The sequence below is a fragment of the Clarias gariepinus genome, chromosome 17, assembly GCF_024256425.1.
Source record: "Clarias gariepinus isolate MV-2021 ecotype Netherlands chromosome 17, CGAR_prim_01v2, whole genome shotgun sequence".
Lineage (NCBI taxonomy): Eukaryota > Metazoa > Chordata > Actinopteri > Siluriformes > Clariidae > Clarias > Clarias gariepinus.
In genome coordinates, this window is record NC_071116.1 from 8,044,024 (window position 1) to 8,068,378 (window position 24,355).

General features: G+C 40.0%; 2 protein-coding genes across 3 annotated transcripts; one reads left to right on the plus strand and one right to left on the minus strand.

Moving 5' to 3' along the window:
- Positions 1 to 2,688: 2,688 nt before the first annotated feature.
- On the minus strand, positions 2,689 to 9,093 carry setd9 (SET domain containing 9). Of its 2 annotated transcripts, none has more exons than XM_053515665.1 (6): positions 8,962 to 9,093; positions 8,514 to 8,848; positions 4,420 to 4,543; positions 3,477 to 3,592; positions 2,949 to 3,054; positions 2,689 to 2,856 (listed from the first exon to the last, which is right to left on the minus strand). In XM_053515665.1, exons 1-6 carry the CDS (start codon positions 9,057 to 9,059, stop codon positions 2,763 to 2,765), a joined length of 873 nt encoding a protein of 290 aa, XP_053371640.1. In that variant the 5' UTR covers positions 9,060 to 9,093; the 3' UTR covers positions 2,689 to 2,762. The 2 variants fall into 2 exon arrangements, with proteins under 2 accessions (XP_053371640.1, XP_053371641.1); XM_053515666.1 differs by having other exon boundaries at positions 8,940 to 9,065.
- Positions 9,094 to 14,629: 5,536 nt separating this feature from the next.
- On the plus strand, positions 14,630 to 23,691 carry pdxp (pyridoxal (pyridoxine, vitamin B6) phosphatase). Its single transcript, XM_053476385.1, has 2 exons — positions 14,630 to 15,703; positions 19,017 to 23,691. The coding sequence occupies exons 1-2, from the start codon at positions 15,103 to 15,105 to the stop codon at positions 19,340 to 19,342; spliced, it is 927 nt and encodes a 308-aa protein (XP_053332360.1). The 5' UTR covers positions 14,630 to 15,102; the 3' UTR covers positions 19,343 to 23,691.
- The last annotated feature ends 664 nt before the right edge of the window (positions 23,692 to 24,355 follow it).

Below are 24,355 nucleotides of genomic sequence, written 5' to 3' on the forward strand. Positions count from 1 at the left end.
GATCACCAAGCGATCAAGCTAAATTGATCTATGCATTTTATTACAGTAATTTTAACTGGTCATAAATAGTTTAAACCACATATCGATAGACTGACTATCCTTGTTAAAAGCTCTGCCCTTCATGTTACCCTTACTGACACGACCAAGCGCATTTACCTCAATCTTTTTTTTTTTTTTCTTTTTTTTTCTTCCCCTTTCCCTCCACCAATTCGTGCGTACTCTCTCATGGCAATAATTTGTAAATATGTACAGATGCGGATGTAACAAACCTTCCTACATTTCTCTTCCTTGGCAAACAGACTTGAACTTGAAAGTTCTGTGCTTTTGAGTCTGTAACTTGAGTATTCCACAGAAATGCCTTTACTTGCTTTACCGTTTAACCGATTATTATATATAAATATAAATATATCTATATATTTTTTTCTGTCGGATTTGCTTTACAAGAGATTTGCTTAAGAAGAAAACTTATTTATTTATTTATTCACGTACACTGCAAGTGGGTGTAGTGTGTTTTGAGGATCAGTACACGGCGCGTGTGAAGCCGGCGCAGTCGGCGGCCGTCTGCGCTCTGTCTTCACACCGGGATTAGTGAAGTAGTTGAATGTACAGTATTACTACGTCTTAGGGGTTTACTGAACTCGTCTGAAAAGAGAGAATGTTTTGCTGGTTAAGGCACGACCCGAGGCTGCAGTTTTGCCTTAACGTTTATTACTCATTCAGAAACCTTGCATGTTCAATCTACCTGGAAAAAACACTTGCAGAAACATTGGCCTCTCCGAGTGATGAATGTTACATAGACTTGCTGAGGATTTTTACGAATCGCAAGAGCGCTACTTGAAAGTGGTTCGTAACATTCATTTAATTTCTAGAGAGGCCAGAATTCTCCATTTTGTTTGTTTTTGCATTAGATACTTGAAGGATGTGCATTAATGCCATTTATTTAATACACTTAAAACAAAGAATGAAAAAAAATACTCAAGTCCTGTAGATTGTGCAATTAATTTCTTTTGTCCCTCCAAGGATTAAGCAGAGCTTTAGGAAATTGTGTTGAAGTAACTTATTCCTGTCCAAAGTTTGTATGAAACTAGCTTAAAAAATGTTGTAAATGTAGTGATGGTCGTTTGCTTCCAGAGGCATTCAGATTTATTGTAAATTTACAGACCCTCCTTATCAGAATGTTACGTTTAGTAAATGTTCATTTTTCATACATTGACTTCTGTGCTGGGGGGAAAAAACAATAAGCATTACAGTACAAAAATCATTTAACACTTATTTTGCTGTAAAGAAATTCTAGTGTTAAATAGACAATCAAACAGCAATTATTATTATTCAGAAAGAAAATTTTATCATTCATAATGTTTGTACATAGACATTGTTGTTCCTTTTTTTTTTGGTTTTATTTTCTATTTTACGTTATACTTAAATAACTGGCAAACAGTTCCAGGAATAAAAAAAGTTCTGGAAATATTATAACTAGCTCTTGAACTTTTTTTTCAATAAAAGTACATTAAAGTACGGAAATCATATGGACCTCATTTATGTTTGAGTATTTTGGACATTTTCTTATCGTCACTGTGGCACAAAGGCAGAAACGGAAGTTTAAGCACAAAAGCTGTTGAACAAACTGTATAAAACACTGATGTTTGAAAATGGAAAGTTAAACTTTTCGGAAAAGTGACTGACCTTACATAAGCGCTTTATTCTTTCAACCTCCTGACAAATCAGGTTTCTAATTGAGGGTCAAGTGCGGAGGGGAGTGATGTTGAATTTGAGAAGATTCATGATTTGATTTTCCAATTTATAAAATCTAGGGAAGTAACAGAAATTAACCTGAATGTGAAGTAATTGTCCCCGCTGAAACTATGGCTATGGTCAGTCAAGCCTAAAAGGCAGCTCAAACTCTTCTCAGTTAAAAGAAATCTAACCTGAAGAGGAGTTGAAACTGACTAGGATGGGTAAGACCGTTCCTGTGGCTATAATGGATTCTTTTTTTTCTATTTGATCCAGGAAGGTTTTCTCAGATTCTTTTTAAAACTTCAGCGAAGTATAGGCTCAATTTTTAAAAACATTTCACTATATCCTTTAATCATTTGTGTTTAGGTACATGTCCAAATGGCCTACTTTTAGAATCTGGACATGCTTAAAATTGAGCTGCTTTGCTTCCCTAATAAAATTTAGGCTGTGTTCACATTACCCGTCACGTTCAATTCAGATTTTTTGGGTCAGATTGGATTTGCATGTCATGACGGATCACGCTTATAATTACAGGTGATTTTTATCTGACTCTAAAATGGACATGGACATTGATGCATCTGGGTTAAAACGAGTCATATTGGTGCAGCCGCTCATTAATTACAAACAACCGACCATTTTAGCAAAAATAAACCTGCTTGGGGTTTTGCTTTGATAGACGGCAGAGATTCAGCCGTATTTAAGGTCCAGAAGAAAAACAGAAATCAGGCACCACGCCGAAGCCATTGCACAAATCTGAGCTCGTAGTCGTATGACCGTGAATAAGGATATGTATCTTAGGATCTAGGACTACATACAAAAGAGGTTCAGATCCGCTTTGAAAAATATCAGATTTGTACATTCAGAAAGCCCTAAAAGAGAAATCAATCAGATTCGTGTAACATTAGGGTAAAAAAAAAAAAAACAGTCGCTTCAGGCTGGTAATGTGAACATATCTTTAATGTACATAAAAAAACAGCACATTGCATTATTTGCTAACGGAAAAACTTTTACTGCCGTTAAAACGCGTATCAATAATCATGCACAATGGTGTAGTAATTGGAGAAAAGTTCTTCACCCATGTTAATGTCTCTTAACGAGACAAGCACCACACAGCGCAACCTCCTGAAAGAGAAACCAGATCATAGTCAGCGGAGGCTGCAGTAGTATAAACACTTCAAATAAACCGCTTCAAAATAAACTTAAACCCGCCTTGCCTTTGTGTATTAGATATGTAATTAACATTGGGAAGATACTGAAGAAGTTCTATGGGGAAATCCTCCGGGACATCGAGTTCCTGATAGCAAACGTTGGCAGCGTTCTCTGGAGATGGAAACAAGAACAGGTTTATGAGAATAAAGCGTCTTCAGGGTCTGCTAAAGAGAAAGACGTTAGAGACACTGGTATACTATTACATTTAATAAGTACACGCTGATTAAAAAAAGGAAAAAGGTTGAAATCATCAAAGTAGTGATTTTCTCATTAATTCCAAGAGCGAATGAGAAAAGAAGCTCCTGCTCTCTGGTCATTAGCTCCTCTAACTGGTAAAACTCCTTGTCCTGTAAATGTCAATGCGCTTTAAACAACCAGAACTTTCAAACAACAACTTTGGAGTAAAAACTGTCTAAATGTTACTTTGGGCTGAACAACACATTGACCTGCTACTGCCATTCTAACATTAAACTCCTTCTTTTTGAGCTCCGTTTTACTTTCTTATTCTAATGAACAGTCCTGAAGTCACATACCATTGGAGCAGTTGTTGACGTACTGTCCCACCGCCAAAGGGTTTGCTGGACAGGGTGTCAACCACGAACTGTCACTCAAGCGAAATGGGCCGAGCCGGTCCCGCCCGCTGCATGACCTACAGTACGAAATAGTTTAGTTCGTTCATGTCCACTCGTAGCTGGGTATTTTTAAAAACAGAGATTTTTCTTCTTCGTGTTTTACTAATAATTCTGTCCACATGACCTACGTTTTAAAAATATCTTTGCCCACATGAAAATGCAAAACGCCCTGTTAGGTGCTGTTAGGAGCCTCCCTAATCAACAGGGGGCCAATCAGAAGCCTGGACCAAACGTCATTACCTGTTGCGCTTTATAGAAATCCGATGGGTCTCGTCCGAAACTGCCGCCGCTGTCTGCAGGGTCTGTGTGTCGTCGGAGTTTTGTACAGTATGTAGCAGCAGTGAGCTTAGTAGTACATTTAGTCACCTGTTTGTTAACGTAATGTGAGTAACTGCACATGTATGTAAAGGCATGTAAAAAGTCCAGTAGTTAACTAGTCACTAGTTTACTGTATGTAAGTTCATTATTGTACAAAATATCCTCATAAACAAAGTTGACGTCAAATCAAGGAGACGAGCACACAGACCATTACATCATCGAAACAAAGTGACGTTACAACAAGCCAGAATCAGTTTCCCCGTGTCCACACAACACCACTGAAAACTGAGTTTTGGAAAGTCTCCACTTTGGACGGAGTTTTCCAAAACCTCCGTTTTCCACAACCAAAACTGCGTTTGCGTGTGGACAAAAGGCGAAAACCGCACAGAAAAATCTCCATTTTTAAAAATACCCGACTACGAGTGGACATAGCCTTAAACTCTTAATGGTAGAAGTTCATTGTTTTATGGTTAAACTTCTTAATTTAGAGCTCTGTACTTTATCATCCGTGCCAGTTCCGACTTACCGAAACACTAGCCTGGAGAGTCCTTTGTCGTTGCCATCGATCAAAACACCGTCAATGCATCGAAACACAAATGGGTTTCGAATGGACTGGAAGAAAATTGGCTCGTCAGCTTGATAGATGGTACCTGTGGATCCAAATGCAAACAATTATTTTTCAAGATTACACTGAAACATCCAACAATCAAAATATCTGCTAAAAACAATAAACTATTTCTAAAGCTCTTTAAAAAAAGTGAGTTGAGCATGACTACAAGACAAAAAACAAGCAATGATAACATTTCAGACATTATGGTGTTATATGAAACATACTGTATGTACATGACTAAAAACCTAATGTGTATTCGTGTCATGCACAGACAGCATTTTGTGTATCGACCCATCGATAACATATTAATTACAAATAACATGTCAGTGGCGTAGTGCTTGGTACTGTGGACTTGCACCTCCAGCTTTACAGATTAGGCTAACTGGCGTTCTCAAATTGTCCGTAGTGTGTGTTGTGTGCGCGCATGTCTGCTCACTAATAAGATTGGCACCTTGCCTCGTACCCAAAGGCTCTTGGGAGAGACTCCAGGCCCTGTACAGGATAAGTGGTATATAAGATGAAGATGTGATGTATAAAGGTAATGCATGTACTGTGATCATGAAGTGGCTGGTAAGTCAGTCATTACTTTCAAATAAAAATACTGGCTGTAGACAGTGATTATATCATTTACACAGATTCTCAACCTGGATTCCTGAAACAAAGGTCGCTGCAGATTCCTGCAAAAGGAGACGATTTGTTTGCGCAATGCAGACACAGTTTCTGGCGAATCTTCATAGTCAAACACTCCTTTAACATTCACCATAAGTAACCATCAGACAGTGTAAGATCAGGGAATGGGACAGGTATGGGAAGGAATTGTTCTGCCACGTTTTTTTTTTACTCAGTCCTCTTTCACGATCGCTAGTGATGGGACTGTGCCGATGCTTCGAAGCGTGTGTCAAGAAATCCAGGAACTATTAAGTGAAGCGTGTTTCGAGGCCTGTATTGTTTACGGCGACTGATATATACACTACTCACAATAAGTTAGGGATATTGTTATTGATATGAGTGCTTTTCCTATTTGCTCTAAATTTGAATGAAATAAGTAAAAGTTCCCTTTGATATTACTAATAATGTATGAGAAGAAACACCATTTTCATTAGTTTAATACTCATTACCCCAAAAATTTAGACAATAACAGGTAAACAAATAACAAAAATTGACAATGTCAGTAGCAGGTGTTTCCACCATTTGCCACAATTGCAGCTTGACAGCGACGTCTTATGCTCCTCACTAGCCTCATGATGTTGTTCTGAGGCAATAATGTGTTCCACTCTTTTACAGTTCTGCCAGGTCACGTGGGGGTGGGGTACGATCATCCAGTCTCTGCTTCAACTTGTCCCAGACGTGCTCTATGGGGTTCAGATTAGGGGACATTGATGGCCATACCATATGAGGCACTCCAACTTCCTGATGTCGAGCTGTGACAATTCTGCCACGATGTGGTGGAGCATTATCATCCATGAACAGAAACTTGGGGGTAATCTGGCGGAACTGGGGGATGATAATGGGTTCTATGATGTCTCTGAGGTAAGAAAGTGCTGTGACTAAACCACTCCTGGGTGATGCAAGTCTGCTGATGACACTTTAAGACACACCAAGTTCACGAGCAACATCTGACTACCTGCCACCGACCCGAAGGCTAGGCATGGCCAGGTGGCGCTGCTCGTCCGTTAAGTGACTTCATGTGTTCATGGCTGTTTAAATGATGAACTTGAAATGACTTACTGACAATACCAGCTTTTTATACCTACAGAATGTTGAACTTGATGGCATATTGAAAAAGGTTGTCTTTTGGGATTGGCCCCAATATAAGGCACACCTGTACACAATGAGACCATTACATGGAAAACACAAAATGAGGTGTGTCACCCTAATACAATTGCCTCCCTATCCCAAAAACGTCTAAAGTGAAACAAACACCATATGTATGACATCCACTAAGTCTCTCACAATATCCCTAACTTATTGTGAGTAGTGTATATATATATATATATATATATATATTAGCCCAAGGAATCTCTGCACAATACGTGGGTTGAATTGTTTTTAAATAAAAATAAGTAAAGTGTCACCAACACACACAACCACCAGTTGCACAAGCACATGCACTGCCCCTCTTTCCTTTCCTCTTTTCAGTAACACTGCCCCAGTTTGAAAAGAGTTAATCACATCCTGCCAGACTCACATCCACTAAGCACCTATACCGTCATTATAATCATGTTTATTATTTGTTTATTTTCATTTTCTTAGTAACATTGCCCTAGTTGGAAAACATCACTATCCCTCTCTCTCATATGACAGAAATTATGAAATATTATTGTAATGGAGGAGGTTCACTTTGGTATGTGTGTGGTTACAATGAACCCGTCGGATTGATCAAAATGTAATAGGCATGAAAATCTTACACACACTAAAAAACAACAGATGGTTTAAATGGGCTATTATCTTGTGCTCACAATAGAAAAATGCATAGTTTAATAAAACTCATGTATTTTTCCCATACCCACCCTTCAGTAGGTCAAGACAGCTTTAATCACATACAGTACTGGTATAGTTTTTATTTCTTTTAAAGGTCACAGGCAGTCGTACAAGCATTTCACTGCATATCGTACTGTGTATGACTGTGTATGTGACAAATAAAATTTTAATTTGATTTGATTTTGGTAAAATGACTGCGAACACATCTGCTTGTCTTACATTCTTTGACCAGTAGGGGGGTTTGTGTGCAAATGAAGCCTCAAGAAATGAACCTTTCGTGAACCAATTGACTGGAAGGCTTTAGAGCTTCATAAAGCTTCATTTCGCCATCACTAATGATCGCTTCCATATGAGCGAAAATACAGTAAAACTATGAATACTTATAGTTGGGAGACCCATTTCCAACAACACTTTTACACTAGTCTTTGTACACTTTATACTAGTCTTGGAGCTTTGCCCTGTTGACAAACGCAGATGCGCGTCTGGGATGATTACGTTACAGTACTGTATATTTTGGCGCATACTATGCATCCATATTCATACACATCACACCCCCCACACAAAAAAAATCCAAATTTTTATAGTCAATGTTTTATATGCCACTGATGAATCTAATGACCTAAACCAATAAAACTGTGTCAGAAATCAAATAAAAAAAACGTCATTTATTTGTACGAGATTACTGTATATACGCATGCACATAAACAAAGTTTACTCTTGGCGTGTTTGTAAATTAATTCCCTGTCACTCACCTATCGTTTATAGAGCTTATCCTGTACTAGGTTGTGGGGGCCTTAAGGCACGAGGCGAGGTACAACCTGGAAGGGGTGCCAATAAACTGCAGGGCACACATACTGCAGGCAATTTGGGAATGCCAGTTAGCCTAAACTGCATGTCTTTAAACTGTGAGATGAAACCGGAAACACGCCAGGCACGGGGAGAACATGGGAGGGGTTATGGAAGGGTCTGGAGAAGGCAGATTGGCTAAGCTCTCCCAGCGGAGTGGGATGAGAGGCCCTTAGCATTCTCACATCAATTACGGTTCTACAGCCAATCATGTGAGCTTATGCAACTGGAAGGAGCGGACAGTGCCATACTTCGAAAGTGTTACACCTCCCTCAATGGTGCCTGAGTGGGCCGTTTGAAAACATGAGGTCGCCTAGCGTCACATTGTTCGAAGGAGACACATGATAGTTTTTCAACCTCCCTGAGCAGTAGCCTTGATATGGGAAACCCCTGGTGACGAATGGGAACTGAATACGAATAAATTAGGGAGAAAATCGCAGTTGTAACACAGGACGATGTCTTTTGGCACGCTGACTTATGGCAGTCGGTGTTCCTTGGGACTGTGCGTACAGCCTTGTGCTGCCATCTGTTGGCCTGTTATTAAAAAAAAAACTAGTCTCAAAACTTTTCGATACCAACTTGTATCACACCAGTCATGTCATATCAAATCAAGTATGTAATATAAAGTCTAGAAATCTGGGGTGGAAATTTGTGTGTTTGACGTATATATGTTCACAGTGTACCTGGATACATGGCTACTGGTACACCTCTGAGCACGCGCCCCCGGGTAACGAACACCCCGGTGCCTGCACCCAGAAGTGAACTCGCCATTTTCTCCACACAGAAACCCAGCGTGCGCAGCATAATCTCGCGAGGCGCCACTTCCGGGTCGCGCACCGCGGCATTGTGGGTAATGTAGTATTGGCGGCGAGAGGACGCAGGCAGGAGGCGAAGCTGTTCTGTTTGGTTGCTCGCGTCGTTTCTGAGTAACTCGGTAAAAAGGCTTACGAGGGACGCGAGGACTCGGTCATCCTCCAACCGCTTGTCCTCGGCTCGGTGTTTCACCTGGCGCAGCGTCCTACACAACAGAATGAGTAGTAAATACAGCGCCAACGTTATGGTATTATAGATATAAACGCGCTGTTGAGTTCGTTTCGTTATTTATTTACCAGGCATTATTTTTGAAAGTACCTCTCGTTTTTTACAAGGTTTAAAGCAATCCAGGGAACAAATCTGTGCCTGTAACATCTCCATCTCTCCTTCAGAACTCTGAGTAAACTCTTCCTCATGTTAACTGCACTGAATGTCGCGGCTCCGTGTTTGTATCACGCTCAGTAGATCAGCTGTTGCCACCTAGCGGCCGGGAGAGCGCTGCACTTTCTACCTCACGTCTCTTGGCTACTGAGTCTGTCCAAAAAAAGTAAAATAAAATAAATAAACGGATTAATCACTAAAGATTTACAACTCTGCTCCCTCTATTATTATATTAGATTATATTATATTAGTTTTCTCTGTTCTAGCACACCTGTTTCACTTAATTGCAGTCCCTCCCTAGAATAAACTGGTTGCAACCGGGGATAGTTACTCCATGATGAGGGATGAAAATGTGTGCCTTAGACAAACAAAAACAGCTACAGAATTATACATGTGTAAGAGAAGACAGGACAGTCAGAAACAACAATATTGGCCACACCAATGTGTTTATTATCAGGTGTTCTCTATAACAGAAAGAAATGATCTGTGTTCATTACAATAGGAGTGTCCACTCATACTGTATTTCACTACAACATCTGAAACATGCTTCCTAAGATAATTTTCTGCTCACTATATAGATAGACACCGGCACGGTGGTGTAGTGGTTAGTACTGAGGTCTTGCACTTTCAGGGTTGAGGGGTTCGATTCTCACCTTGGGTCCATGTTTCAGGCAGAATGCAATGTGTGTATGTGTATGTATGTATGTGTGTGTGTGTGTGTGTGTGTATATGTGTGTGTGTCCTGCCATGGATTGGCCCCTGTGACCCTGCACACAGGATAAGTGGTACAGAAGATGAATGAATATATAGATAGACAGACACTTGATTGATCCCAAAGAAATTTCTAAATATACCGCAAAAGAGACAATAACAATAAGACAGGTTTGTAAGTACATACATATTTTTCGTAAAGTTAGTAAACACAGGGTAAATGTGAGAGCTGACCAAGGTTACTAATGCAATGCTAAAAGATAAAAGATATACAAGAGGGGTCCAAAAAATGCTTAAGCACTTTAATGTGAAAAATATCTGCACAAAAGATCGCATGATAGCATCAACGATGGTGCAACTACTGACATCTTTAGAGGAAACATAATATTACACATTACTGCCATAAATCAATTCTTCTTCTTCTTCTTTGTCTTTCGGCTGTTCCCTTTCAGGGGTCGCCACAGCGAATCATCTGCCTCCATCTAACCCTATCCGCTGCATCCTCTTCTCTCACACCAACTAACTTCATGTCCTCTCTCACTGCATCCATAAATCTCCTCTTTGGTCTTCCTCTAGACCTCCTGCCTGGCAGTTCCAACCTCAGCATCCTTCTACCAATATATTCACAATCTCTCCTCTGAACATGTCCAAACCACCTCAATCTGGCCTCTCTGACTTCAAAACATCTAACGTGGGTTGTCCCTCTGATAAACTCATTCTTAATCCTATCCATCCTTGTCACTCCCAAAGAGAACCTCAACATCTTTAGCTCTGCTACGTCCAACTCTGCCTCCTGTCTTTTCTTCAGCGGCACTGTCTCTAAGCCGTAGAGCATCGCTGGTCTCACCACTGTCCTGTACACCTTTCCTTTCATTCTCGCTGATACTCTTTTATCGCACAACACACCTGACACTTTTCTCCACCCATTCCAACACTCCCCGTTGCTCTGGACCGTTGACCCCAATACTTAAAATCCTGCACCTTCTTTACCTCTGCTCCCTGTAGCCTCACCGATCCTCCTGGGTCCCTCTCATTTACACACATGTATTCCGTCTTGCTGCGGCTAACCTTCATTCCTCTGCTTTCCAGAGCATACCTCCACCTCTCCAAATTTTCCTCCACCTGTTTCCTGCTCTCGCTACAGAGCACAATGTCATCTGCAAACATCATAGTCCATGGGGACTCCTGTCTTACCTCATCTGTCATCCTGTCCATCACCAGAGCAAACAAAAAGGGGCTTAGAGCTGATCCTTGATGCAGACCCACCTCCACCTTAAACTCTTCTGTCACACCTACAGCACATCTTACCACTGTCTTACAGCTCTCATACATGTCCTGCACCACTCTAACATACTTCTCTGCCACTCCAGACTTCCTCATACAATACCACAGCTCCTCTCTTGGCACCCTGTCATACGCTTTCTCTAAATCTAAAAAGACACAATGCAACTCCCTGTTACCTTCTCTGTACTTCTCCGCCAGCATCCTCAAAGCAAATACTGCATCTGATGTACTCTTTCTAGGCATAAAACCATATTGCTGCTCACAAATGCTCACCTCTGCCCTTAACCTAGCTTCCACTACTCTTTCCCACAGCTTCATTGTCTGGCTCATTAGCTTTATACCTCTATAATTGCCACAGCTTTGCACATCTCCCTTGTTCTTAAAAATTGGCACCAATACACTTCTCCTCCATTCCTCTGGAATCCTCTCACTCTCCAAGATCTTGTTAAACAAACTTGTCAAAAACTCTACTGCCACCTCTCCTAAGCACTTCCATACCTCCACAGGTATGTCATCAGGACCAACAGCCTTTCCACTCTTCATCCTCTTCAACGCCCTTCTCACCTCACTTCTACCAATATTTGCTACTTCCTGTTCCACAACAGTCACCTCTTCTACTCTTTGTTCTCTTTCGTTTTCCTCATTCATCAACTCCTTAAAGTACTCCTTCCATCTTCCCATCACCCTCTTGGCATCTGTCAGTACATTTCCATCTCTATCTTTAATCACTCTAACCTGCTGCACATCCTTCCCATCTCTATCTCTCTGCCTTGCCAACCTGTACAGATCCACCTCTCCCTCCTTACTGTCTAGCCTAGCATACAAGTCCTCATATGTTCTTTGTTTGGCCTTTGCCACCTCTACCTTCACCTTACTCTGCATCTCCCTGTACTCCTGTCTACTCTCTTCAGTCCTCTCAGTGTCCCACTTCTTCTTACCTAGCCTCTTTCCCTGTATACACTCCTGGACTTCCTCATTCCACCACCAAGTCTCCTTGTCCACTTTCCCCTTACCTGATGATACACCAAGTACCCTCCTACCTGTCTCCCTGATCACATTGGCTGTAGTTGTCCAGTCAACTGAAAGCACCTCCTGACCACCCATAGCCTGTCTCAACTCCTCCCTAAAGACTTCACAACATTCTTCCTTTCTCAGCTTCCACCACTTTGTCCTCTGCTCTGCCTTTGTCCTCTTCGCCTTCCTCACCACCAGGGTTATTTTACACACGACCATTCTGTGTTGTCTGGCTACACTCTCCCCTACCAACACTTTGCAGTCACTGATCTCTTTCAGGTTACAACATCGACACAAGATGTAGTCGACCTGAGTGCTTCTGCCTCCACTCTTATATGACACCCTATCTTCCTGCCTCTTCTGGAAGAAAGTATTTACCACTGCCATTTCCATCCTCTTTGCAAAGTCCACCACCATCTGTCCTTCTACATTTCTGTCCTGAAGACCAAACCTGCCCATCACATTTTCATCACCTCTGTTCCCTTCCCCAACATGTCCATTGAAGTCTGCACCAATCACCACTCTCTCCCCTCTGGGGATGCTCTGCATCACTTCTTTTAACTCACTCCAGAATTTCTCCTTCTCTTTTAACTCACATCCTACCTGTGGGGCATAACCACTAACAACATTGAACATTATCCCTTCAATTTCCAGCTTCAGACTCATCACCCTATCTGATACTCTCTTCACCTCTAGAACATTCCTTACAAACTCCTCTTTTAGAATAACTCCTACTCCATTTCTTTTCCTATCCACACCATGGTAAAACAATTTGAACCCTGATCCTAAGCTTCTAGCCTTGCTACCTTTCCACCTGGTCTCCTGGACACACAGTATATCCACCTTCCTTCTCTGCATCATATCAACTAACTCTCTTCCTTTCCCTGTCATGGTCCCAACATTCAAAGTCCCTACGATCACTCCTAAACTCTTGCCTTTCCTCTTCTCTCTCTGCTTACGAACACGCCTTCCTCCTCTTCTTCTTTGACCAACAGTAGCCCAATTTCCACCAGCACCCTGTAGGTCAACAGCACCAGTGGCGGTCGTTGTTAACCCGGGCCACGACCGATCCGGTATGGGAATTATATTCTTGATTCGCATCATTGATTTGGCAAATGTTTTACGTCGGATGCCCTTCCTGACACAACCCTCTGCGTTTATCCAGACTCGGGACTGGCACAAGAAGACACTGGATTGCGCCCCCCCCCGTGGTTGCATTACTGCCATAAATAAATGTGAGTTTTAAAAAGGGTATAGATAAAACCTGCTGATGTATGTATACATATTTTTATATTATATATTGTATGTATATAAATAATATATATATATATATATATATATATATATATATATATATATATATATGTTAAAGCATATAAGTCACAAGTAATAATCATTTTTAAAAAATCCATAAATGAATGATTACAATAATAATAGTGAAATGCAGTGCCAGCTTTGATGCGCAATTTTATTTATGACAAAGTGACAGCATTGCAAATAGTAATCATTTTGCAAAGAACAGCATGAAAGTAACAACTGTAAAGAGTGTTTTTTTTTTTTACTTTTCATATTGTGGCTGCTCCCCTCTCACTTGTCTCACCAATATGGCATTTTAATCCATAGAACTGCCATTTACTGTATATGTTTTTTTGTACTATTCTGTTTAAACTTTGTAGACTGTTTGTATGTGTGTATCACTTAGATCACATCTTCACCTCTTTTCTCCTTTATGTAAATTACAACCTGTATGCCAAAAGCTGTATGTGTATTTTTTGTTGCTTTGTGCTCCTGCTACATGACTTCCTGTTTGGGTAACTGCATAAATGTGCAGGTGCACAGGTTTTCCTAATAAAGTCAAGTATATTAATGTAGTGCTTATTCTGATTCTTAATTAGACGATTTTGCTGAGTGTTGTTTTATACAAGACAAATGATGATTATCATTATAATTGAGTTCGATTTCATATTTTTAGATGTTTTTATAACAAAGCTTATTCATAATAGGTGGCAGGGTGGCTTAGTGGTTAGCACTGTCGCTTTGCACCTCCAGGGTCAAGAGTTTGATTCCTGCCTTGGATCTGTTAGATGCGCAACTGTGTGAATGGAGTTAGCATGTTCTCCCTGTGCTTGGTGGGTTTCCTCTGTGTACTCCGGGTTTCCTACGGTTTCCTCCCAGAGTTCAAAGACATGCAGATTAAATTAAATGGTGGTCCTAAATTGACCATATAGTGTGTGAATGTGTGAGAGAGTGTGTGTTTGTGTGTGCGCCCTGTGATGGATTTGCACCCTGTCTTCTGGGATAAGCTCCGGGCCTCCTGTGACTCTGAATACAGAATAAAGTGGTATAGAACATGAGTGAGTGAGTGTTATAACAAAAGACTAGATTTTTGTTCTTTAATAAAGATGTGCATATTTATAACTATATGCATGTTTAGATAGACAGTCTGGTTTCCATAAATTACTTTTTTCCGTAAATATAAAAAGTCCTATTTACTGTATATACAGTATATATATGTTTTACCTTAGAAACGAAAAAAACAATACTGTTCTACGTCAGAATGTCTGTACTTTATTGTTTGGTATGAATTTCCGTGTAATCTCTCAGATTAGACTGTAAAACTGTAGTATTATCAGTGCATTGATCTTTTCTAGCAGTTAGTTAGAGCTCATATCTGCGTTATTTCAGAGGGCCGAGCTGACAAACCCACGGCCGTTGATCACGCTGTCAGTGGCTCTTCTCGCGCCTTATTGGTGGAAACCAGGTGGATGGGGCGTGGCCATCGCTAGAATGAATCCGATTGGTTCCCCCTCAGCGCGAGACCCTGTACCGCAGGAGAAATGGAGATCAGGTTTGATGATTCTGTGAATCCTAGCGCGGTTTAAGATCCGCGGTACGGGGTTTATATCTTTTTGGATTTGTGTTCAGACCCCCATCACACACACACACACACACACACGCAGCCCCGAGTTGCTTTTAAACGGCGACGGATTTCGACGAGTGACGCAATCGATTCGGGCCGCCACCATAGGACCGCGCGCGAGCTCGTTGCTGCAAGCATCGATCAGGAGGATGGCCGGCGCGAGCGCGAGCGGTGGCTGTCAGAAAATTCGCGGCGCGCAGCTGCACGAGCTGCTCGAGTCCAAACAGAGCGTGCTGTTCGACTGCGACGGCGTGATCTGGAACGGAGAGACGGCGGTGCCGGGAGCCCCCGAGGTGGTGCGCGCGCTCAAGCGGCGCGGCAAGCAGGTGTTCTTCGTCACCAACAACTGCACCAGGCCGAGGCAGAGCTACGTGCAGAAGTTCGAGCGGCTCGGCTTCGGCGACGTGCGCGAGCAGGAGATCTTCAGCTCGGCGTACTGCTCGGCTGCCTACCTGCGCGACGTCGCCGACTTTAGCGGCAAGGTGTTCGCCATCGGCTGCCCCGGCGTGCACACCGAGCTGCGGGACGCCGGGCTCACCGTGGTCGAGGAGGAGGAGGACGAACCGGACGTCAGCATTTCCAACTGCGCGCTGGACTCGGATGTCCGCGCCGTGCTCGTGGGCTACGACGAGAAATTCACATTCATGAAGCTGGCCAAAGCCTGCTGCTACTTGCAGGACTCGGAGTGCTTGTTCCTGGCCACTGACCCCGACCCCTGGCACCCTCTGCGCGGAGGAAGGATCACACCAGGTAACCAGCGGCGCGTGCCCTCCGCGTGACACCTGTTACAACCTGTCCTGACATCATGTGCACTAAACACCTATGCGCACACACCTGCGTTGCTTCTTTAGGGTTACAAAAGCCTGTGCATGCATTATATCTACAGTTTAACCCTGGTCACATCATGAAACGTTATTTGTGTTTCAGAAACATGATTAATTTGCACAAAATCTCAACGCAACTAGTAACTAGTGTTGCAGGATCATTTTGATCGAATCTGAATCATAGAGTCGATTCACAGGCACCAATAAACACACAAATACATAACACAGGCATGTCCCTCGTGTTCATGTAAAAGGCTGTATTTCTACTCACCAGTCTCCTCATCTTTCATTCTAATCTTTATCTATAAGAGAGGTTTTGTCTGTATATTGTTCAGAACTCCTCCCTCTTACAATGATATCTTTATGTGTCATACGTTGGAGGAGCCGAAACCAGTCTCGGAAAAATGTATATATGTATTTCTGTATGTCTGTCCAGGCAGATTTTGTCACAGCATCATGCAAAACTGGCTGGACAGAATTTATTGAACCTCTGGTAATTGCCTGAAGTTAATCCTGCACCATAAGTGAAATCAAAATGTTGAATAAAAGCAATGTTATGACCAGTTATGTCCCCAGTTTAATCATTTTAGAAAAGCTAGTCTGAATATTTTTTTTACAGGGATTACTGTTGAAATAACAGCGCTGAAGTGGTATAAGTGTATTTTTAAAGTGCAGGAGTCGTTTTAAGACAAAACTTCATCTGATCTACTTTTTTGATTTCTCATCTGTAATTCATTCTCCGATTACCAAACAGGGAGTGTATTTGGCTGAGGATGAATGAAGTACAACTTTAGTGTAAAAAAGCTGTAAGATACTCAACCTTACAAAGCGTTATTTCTTTGTATTAGACAGTTAGACAGAGAGTTCCGTACAGAAAGGCAGACAGACATGTACGTGGGCTTCAACCTGAAATAATATCAGTGATTACATTAAAGATAATCAGATTATTTATCAATTTAATGTATTTAATCTAACTATTTGTAAAAACTCTTTAGTATAATATAAAAATGCTTTAAGTGTTTTTTTTTTTTTCATTTTTGTTTTTCTCTTTCAGTAAATCCAGTTTTACACTCTTACCTGAGTGTCTAGCCTAGAGCGGATGGATTGAATCAAACTTAATGCTATTATTTCTTTTTTTAATGAGAAGGTTTCTGTTTTAATGCCCTGGTCACATGGTTCTGTTTTTGGCGGTAGCAATGCTGGTTCTTTCCATTCTGTTTTAATAGAGTTTAACTTTTTGTGTGAAAAATTGGCATAAAGGCATCAAACCAATTAAAGCACATTATGTAAATGTTTTATGAGAGCAGGGTGTGGTATGTGCTGTTCAAAAGGAAAATGGAGGAAAAGTTAATATTTGACATTGGGAATCAAACTGTCCTTTATGACCAGACATTGTTTGCCTACAAGAAGAGGGCAAAACTGACGTCTAACGCTTGTTGCCAGTTCATTTATGATCTTAGGAAAAAAAACAACTTCCAAGGATCAAGGAGCAAAGAAAAGTGCAGCGAAAAATCTTCCTTACAAGCTGACTGTGTTTGCAAAGTGAGACACAAGGTTATTGGTTGTTGACCTGCCACACTGTCTAGCAAAGTTTTAAAAAATATATATATCAGGCACATCTGCTGTCTTTACAGTTAGCTACAGAACTATCTAAACGCAGCACAACCATCCTGACAACCTCCTCCCCCACACACACACATGCCAAACAATAGTCATTTCTACTGTAGTGCTGAATGACTTCAAGCAAACTATTTTCATGATGTGTCACATAAACACCTCTAAAGGTTTAGTAGTCAGTTTTTTGCAAATGCAAAAATGTATCATTATAAAAGAAAAGAAAAAAAGCCAAGTCTAATATAGGGTTAAAAAAAGCCTGTTTGGTATTCTAGGTTGTAACAGCCTGCTTGTTTGTGCCTCTTTGCCCTTAATGCCCCTAACTCCACCTCCATGTCAGTCTGTTCAGAAAGAAAATACATGCCCAGCACGAACCTGTACAGTGAAGCAAAATAAATATAATAAGCTTTATAGTTGTCATCCTACACCCATCAGCCATAACATTATGACCACCCGTCTAACACATTTACATTTATGCATTTGGCAGACATCTTTTATCCAGAGCGACTTACAAAAGGGCTTAAGTTTCTGTCATTGGATACAATATTAATAGGTCTCTCTTCTGTCACCAAAACAGTAATGCCCCATGTGTTCTGACAGCTTTCTATGAGAACCAGCATTAATCATTTCAGCAATTTGAGCTATAGTAACTCTACTACTGGATCAGACTACACGGCCCAGCCTTCACTCCTGACGCATATCAGTGGGCCTTGACCACCCATGACCCCGTCCTTGGACCATTTTTGGTATGTCCTGACTACTGCAGACCAGGAACATCCCACAAGAGCTGCAGTTTTGGGGTTGCTCTGACCCAGTTGTCTAGACATCACAATTTGTCTCTTGTCAAAGTCACCCAAATACTGTACTTACACTGCTGTGTAATATATCCCACCCACTTCCAGATGCAATTGTAACTGCAGCTATATTGTGATTGATTGGAAACTAAAACTCTTGTGGCATGTTCCCGGTTTGAAGTGGTCAGGACATACCAAAAGTGGTGCAAGGAAGAAAAACTGGTGACAGGGTCATGGGTGGCCAAGGCTCACTGGCGCACGTGTTGAGCGTCGTCTGATCAAATTGAAAAAGACATTGTAGCTCAAATAGAAGAAAAGGTTAATGCTGGTTCTAATAGAAAGGTGTTAGAACACACAGGTCATCAATGTTTTAATGGCAAAGTGGGGGGGGGGGGGGCTACTCAATATTGGTCAGGTTGACATGTCAGGTGTATGCAATTATAATATTATTATTATAATTATCATTATTATTATTAATATACCTGTTTGGCTCTATTATTAATAAAATGCTTTGAGCATTATTTTTGCTTACTATTTTTGGATTCTACATCTTGCATTGATCCATCAGTAGTAGACAGATCATACAGTAGCTGGCTTGCTAAGTGTGTTTATCTTTGTAGAGGATTGTTGAGCTGAACTGAAAGCCGTAGCTTATGGATAGTTCATGTATAAATGAGCAAAGCCCAAAGAAAAGAAAAGAAAAGATCCAGCTTTGTCGTGGCTCTTTTGTGAAAGGCATTTAGGACACCCAGCAAGGACAAAAGGTCTGTTTGAATAGATGTCATCCAATGGTTTAGACACATAAATAACTGACTCTTTCTGCATCTACAGGTTCTGGGAGTTTGACTGCAGCTTTGGAAACAGCCAGCAGCAGGAAGGCCACGGTGATTGGCAAACCGAGCCGTTTCATGTACGAGTACATCACCAGCCAGTTCGATTTAGACCCAGAGAGCTCTTTGATGGTTGGCGACCGCTTAGAGACTGACATCGTCTTCGGCGTTAACTGTGGCCTTTCCACAGTGCTCACGCTAACGGGCGTCTCGACCTTCGAGCAAGCCCAGGTATACAAGGACAGTGACGACCCAAAGAAGAAGGACTTTGTGCCCGATTATGTGGTGGAGAGCATCGCAGATTTCTTGGAGGCTTTGGAGGAGTAGTGGGGAAAAAAGGGACAGGGCAGTTACGAACTTCGTAATAAGCCCCAGAGCATACAGCTTTTTGCCTGGTACCCAACATGGTCATTACTGTATGTCCAATGCTGTTATTCATGGTGTACAAATATATGTATGCGTCATCGTCGTCGGAGTTTTCAACTATCATTACTGTGTTTGATGACATGGACATATGATGTGTTTAAACTACTTGAATGAATAATGAGCACATTTTGAAAAGGAGTAGCTTAGCCAAATACCATGGTGCACTTTTTGTCCTTATCCTGGGTGTTGATCATATTTGATTTAATGAGTTTGCTTTTTTCAAAGTTTGCCAAGAACATGTGACTAACCAGTAAGAGAAGCTTAGCCAGAGCCTGACCTTTCCACTTGCTTACATCACTATTATAGACATTCAATTCTATGCATATTCACTGAAGGAAGTGGTTATGTAGAGTTATATATAACTGTTCATTCCGACCAAGTAATCTGTTTGGGCGAAAAGCATTTTACGAATGGTGTTTTAAGGCATAACAGCACTGGGACATTAATTAGAGCATTAATTACATAATTACACTAACTTTCGTTCGCCAACATGGGTAAAAGTAGGTCGGTACAGTCCGCAGTAGTCATGTGTCTAGGCCCACATTTTTAATGGTGGCACTAATCCTCTTCTGTATGTTTCAGACCTGCCAGACCTGCCAATCCTTAATGATTAATAATGAGAATAATGAAACAGAGACCTGTAACAGGACACCACCAATCTTAGGTTTATGCATAAAATGAGTGCTTTAACAAATAGCTCATCTTTGAGGAAACTGAAACATTTTCAGATGCCAAACTTTTTTCACTGTTGCTCTGTGAAAAAGTTCGGAAACATCACTTTCTATTTATTGTGACTAGAGGTTTGCGATTATATTGATTATGCATCGATTCACATTTTGATTACAGGTAGTCCCCAACTTACGAACATTTGAGTCATGTCTATTATACAAAAAATAAACCCTGCAGTACACCAGATGCCAATCTTTACCATTATATACAATATTTTCAGTGTGTAAGTAAATGGATAAAATGTCTAAAGACATTATATTATATAATGTCTTTTGTAATATTTTATGTGTGCGTGTGCGAAAGAAATTAATCTGCCTCACCAGTTTTAATGAATCAGTCCGGGAGCACAGCTGTCCTGATGGTGAAAAATCCTCAACAAATCAGAGTTTACAGTCCAATATAGTGGAAAACAGCTCAAGATTTAGAGAAAACGGAGACAAAATGATGTCTGGGATTCCCCTCGCATTTTTAAAGGCGCAGAGACATTATTTAACCTCGAGATTCAGGTCCTTAGACGCAATGAAGTTTTTTGGCCACAAGATGGCAGTGTGGGGTAAGGGGACAGATTTGATCAAGTGGATTGGTATCCTTTACATTGTATATTCGTGCCAAAGACATATAAGACTCACTTTGTCAGACTTAAGAACAAATCAGACTTAGAATGTGCTCCTGGAACAGAACTTGTTCATAAGTAGAGGACTACCTGTTTACAGCATGAGTACACCTACCAGTGTGTAGGCGTACAAGATTGGAGTGTGGCACAAGATTGGCTGGAGAAAACATTATCACATGACATTTTAACAATTAACAACACAAATTACACAGCATTTCTCTGCTTATTAGATACTTTTAGTAGTTTTTAATACATGAACAAAAACTAATTAAACGTTAGTTCAACTGACTCGACTCTAACAAAAAAACTGCAAAGCTCAAAAATGTAATTGAATTGACAAGTGAACTTACATTGCAGCTCTAATAATGACTTTTAATTGGCCAAAAGTTGCATAATATGAGATTGTTGGAAGTGCGTAGATCTTGCAGTCGGTGCGAGGTAATGTTGAAGAGATCAGAACCCTTACGTGATTGTCGGTCATTCCAGATTTTTATACCTTTTGTAGACTTTTATTGATGGAGTGGAGTGGAGAAGGTTATAGTGTAATGAAAAGGTAAACCAAGACTACAGTATCTGTGGATTATATTAAGGGATCACAAAATTTAACGACTGTACTGCATTCTTGTTAGTCTTTTACACTAGAAGTAAACCGACTACCTCATAGTACTTTTTCTGCTTGCCTGATGCTTTCACTCCACAAGTTTTCACACCACATTATCACTGATTATTTAGCCACATGCTGATTTCATTTTTCAAGAAGGATTTTGTAATTAATGCTGAGCTTGACGACCGCTTGGTAACGATGTACTGTTGTGTGGTAAAGCCCTGAGCCACGCCTCATTTTCACATATTACATTAAATAAAATGATGTAGATGAAATAAAATAAATGGGAACAATTCTTTTTACTGCAAAGAGCCAGACAGAAAAAAAAGAGAGCTTGCTAAAAATTTTAGTTAAAAAATTTCCTTTAGGAAGCCTGGAGACCTGTTCCTCAATACTGCAGTAAAATGTAAGAATGTCTGTTTTTTTGGAAGCAAAATCTGAAGAAATGAGGGTGCTCAAGCCTTATGTTCAGGACTGTATGTGCATGCAGTGTCAGTAAATTTGAAAATCACATGGGATTCTACATCAGCCAAACTTTTTTGATTAGAAAGAAATCAATTTTTGTCATGATGTCCTTCTGTAAATTATTTTTTAGAAAAGCATGCTTGATCGGCTTGATCTTGGTAAATGGAAAAGTTTTTGCTTTGTCGGAACTATTCCTTTCAGTTTAAACTCGTGAAAAACCCCTGCTGTAATTACTAGAACGCATGGCAAACGTGGTAATCCCATGAATGAAGAAACTCTTTGGGGCGATCAAGAAAAGGCATGCCACACACGCCCGATGAAATCAAACACTGTCTTTGTTAATAACTTTGTAATTGTGTACATTATTGCTGGAATTTCCCTGTGACGTCTCTTACGCAGCAGCAGGCACTCTTTCCATAGTTTTATTTAATTGTATAATAAAATACGACTGAGATGTAACTTGTGGAAAACGTACTGTAATGAGACTGTGGTAACATTTATTTATTTATTTATTTATTTACTTATTCATGCACCTGTAGGGAATTAATTCCTAACACAGCGTTATAAAATTCAGCATTCCAATTGGTCCGTAGGCATCGATTAATAAAAAAAATATATATATATATATACAGTATATAAAATTTCTGCATTATTGTTTCTATAGTAACAACTTTAAACTTCAATTTAAACATGGCTAATTGTTGATATGGTGAAGTTTTCTGTAGAAACATGTTTGATTTTGAGTCTACCGTGTCAGTGTTTTGTAACAGACAGACGTGTAGCTGTAATTTTTATTATTTTCCAACAGAAGTTTACTGTTTGTAGTTGTTAAATTTACTGACTTTTCAAGATAGATAGAGGAAAAGAGCTGCTCATGATGACTGTTTATTCAGTATATAATGACAGGAACTAGTTTGTTTCTGATGCTTTATAATGCAAACTGCAGTGGTAAAAGTGGAATAAAACACTTCAGGACATATCGTGGTTGAAAAATAATCAGCATTGGGACACTAGCCATTTATTCTTGTGTTGTTTATTCCTTATTTATTATCCAACTACATCGTGTCGCGTCTCACTAGCTATAGTTGTTCGCATAAAATGAATATATTTGCATTCTTATTATTATACATTTAATCATTCGACAATCAATTTAATTTCTAACTTGCCTGCTTAAGTTGTGTCCCAAGTGGGTTCTGCGGTTCTAGCAGCTGCATACTTTTTATTTATTGAACATGAAGTCAGTGCCGTAGCTAAGTCTTGATTTTTTTGTTTGTTTGTTTGTTTTTCCCGCAGCTCTTCCTGAGTGGTGCAGTGTTCGTTATAAATAAATCTAGTTTCTAAAACTTTATAAATGTGCTATTTACGCGGTGTCCACCTAGATTTTAACCTGGATTTCTAAAGAACAGTGCCAATTTTTGGAATCCTTGGATGAAAAGTGATCATTCGCAAATTAGTGTTTTTATTTTACACCACACTCTTGGCTGATTATTTCATTCAGTCTGATGACTTTTTTTTTTTTTTTCTTACTGAAAGTTTAAATTTTTGCATCAGTAGTGTGTGAATGGCGTCGTAATGCAAGTGTAATTGAAAATCAATAATAATAAAAAAAACAATGTAATTATTGTTATTATAATAATCAGTGGTCATCTCGGTTCTAAAGTGGACTTGTGTGACTAATCTAGAGCTTGCGTGGCTTTGTTCATATGTCTAGACTGGACATTCTAAACCTCACAATGTTTTTTTTTTTTTTTTTAATGAAGCAATTAATTAATTTAATGTCTTGCTGTGAGAATGGCATATACATAGCTGTGACCAGGTTCAGCATTACTGTTATGTAAATTCCTGTGGTGTAAAATGAGCTTTTTAATAAAAATATATTCCCTCATATTGTTCCCACTCTTTGTTTCTGTATATTAAAATCAATATGAAATGTTATATGAAACTAAATTTGGAATTTAATAAATACACAAAGCTTAATAAAAACGTGTAATACATAAAATGTTCCTTTGCTGAAAGTGATGACAATTTGGTGAGTTTTTTTTTATACATATAGAATTAATGTAGTATAAATATCCTAAACATACTAAACATAATATAGTTATATAGTAAATCTCATTCATGCTAATGACATCAGAACAGTAAGAACATTAAAGTCATTTAAAAGTGACCACTTTCATCTTAATATAATACAGAATAACCATTTTTTCTTTGATTTGATTAACAGACACTGTGGAGTTATGCAATTTCCTGTTGAATCTAAATGAGAGTAAACGTACTGTATTACTCCTAATCTATTATGGATACCCCATGAACAAAAAAATGGTTCGAGCATGAATACAAATGTACTTGTTATATTAAACAGAACCCACCTTGTTCAACTCAACCACCACTTCAATAGGTACACCTGTTTAACTGCTTTTTAACTCAAAGACCTAATCAGTCAACCACATGGCAGCAACTTAATGCATATAGGGATGTAGACAGGCCCCTTTTCCCCAGTGAA

Coding starts and splice junctions, on each gene's coding strand:
- setd9 (XM_053515665.1), bottom strand. CDS start 9,059: ATGAGGAAGAGTTTACTCAGAGTTCTGAAGGAGAGATGGAGATGTTAC. Junction 8,849..8,961: donor AACCTTGTAAAAAACGAGAG/GTACTTTCAAAA, acceptor TCTGTTGTGTAG/GACGCTGCGCCAGGTGAAAC. Junction 2,857..2,948: donor TACATATCTAATACACAAAG/GCAAGGCGGGTT, acceptor TTTCTCTTTCAG/GAGGTTGCGCTGTGTGGTGC.
- pdxp (XM_053476385.1), top strand. CDS start 15,103: ATGGCCGGCGCGAGCGCGAGCGGTGGCTGTCAGAAAATTCGCGGCGCG. Junction 15,704..19,016: donor CGGAGGAAGGATCACACCAG/GTAACCAGCGGC, acceptor CTGCATCTACAG/GTTCTGGGAGTTTGACTGCA.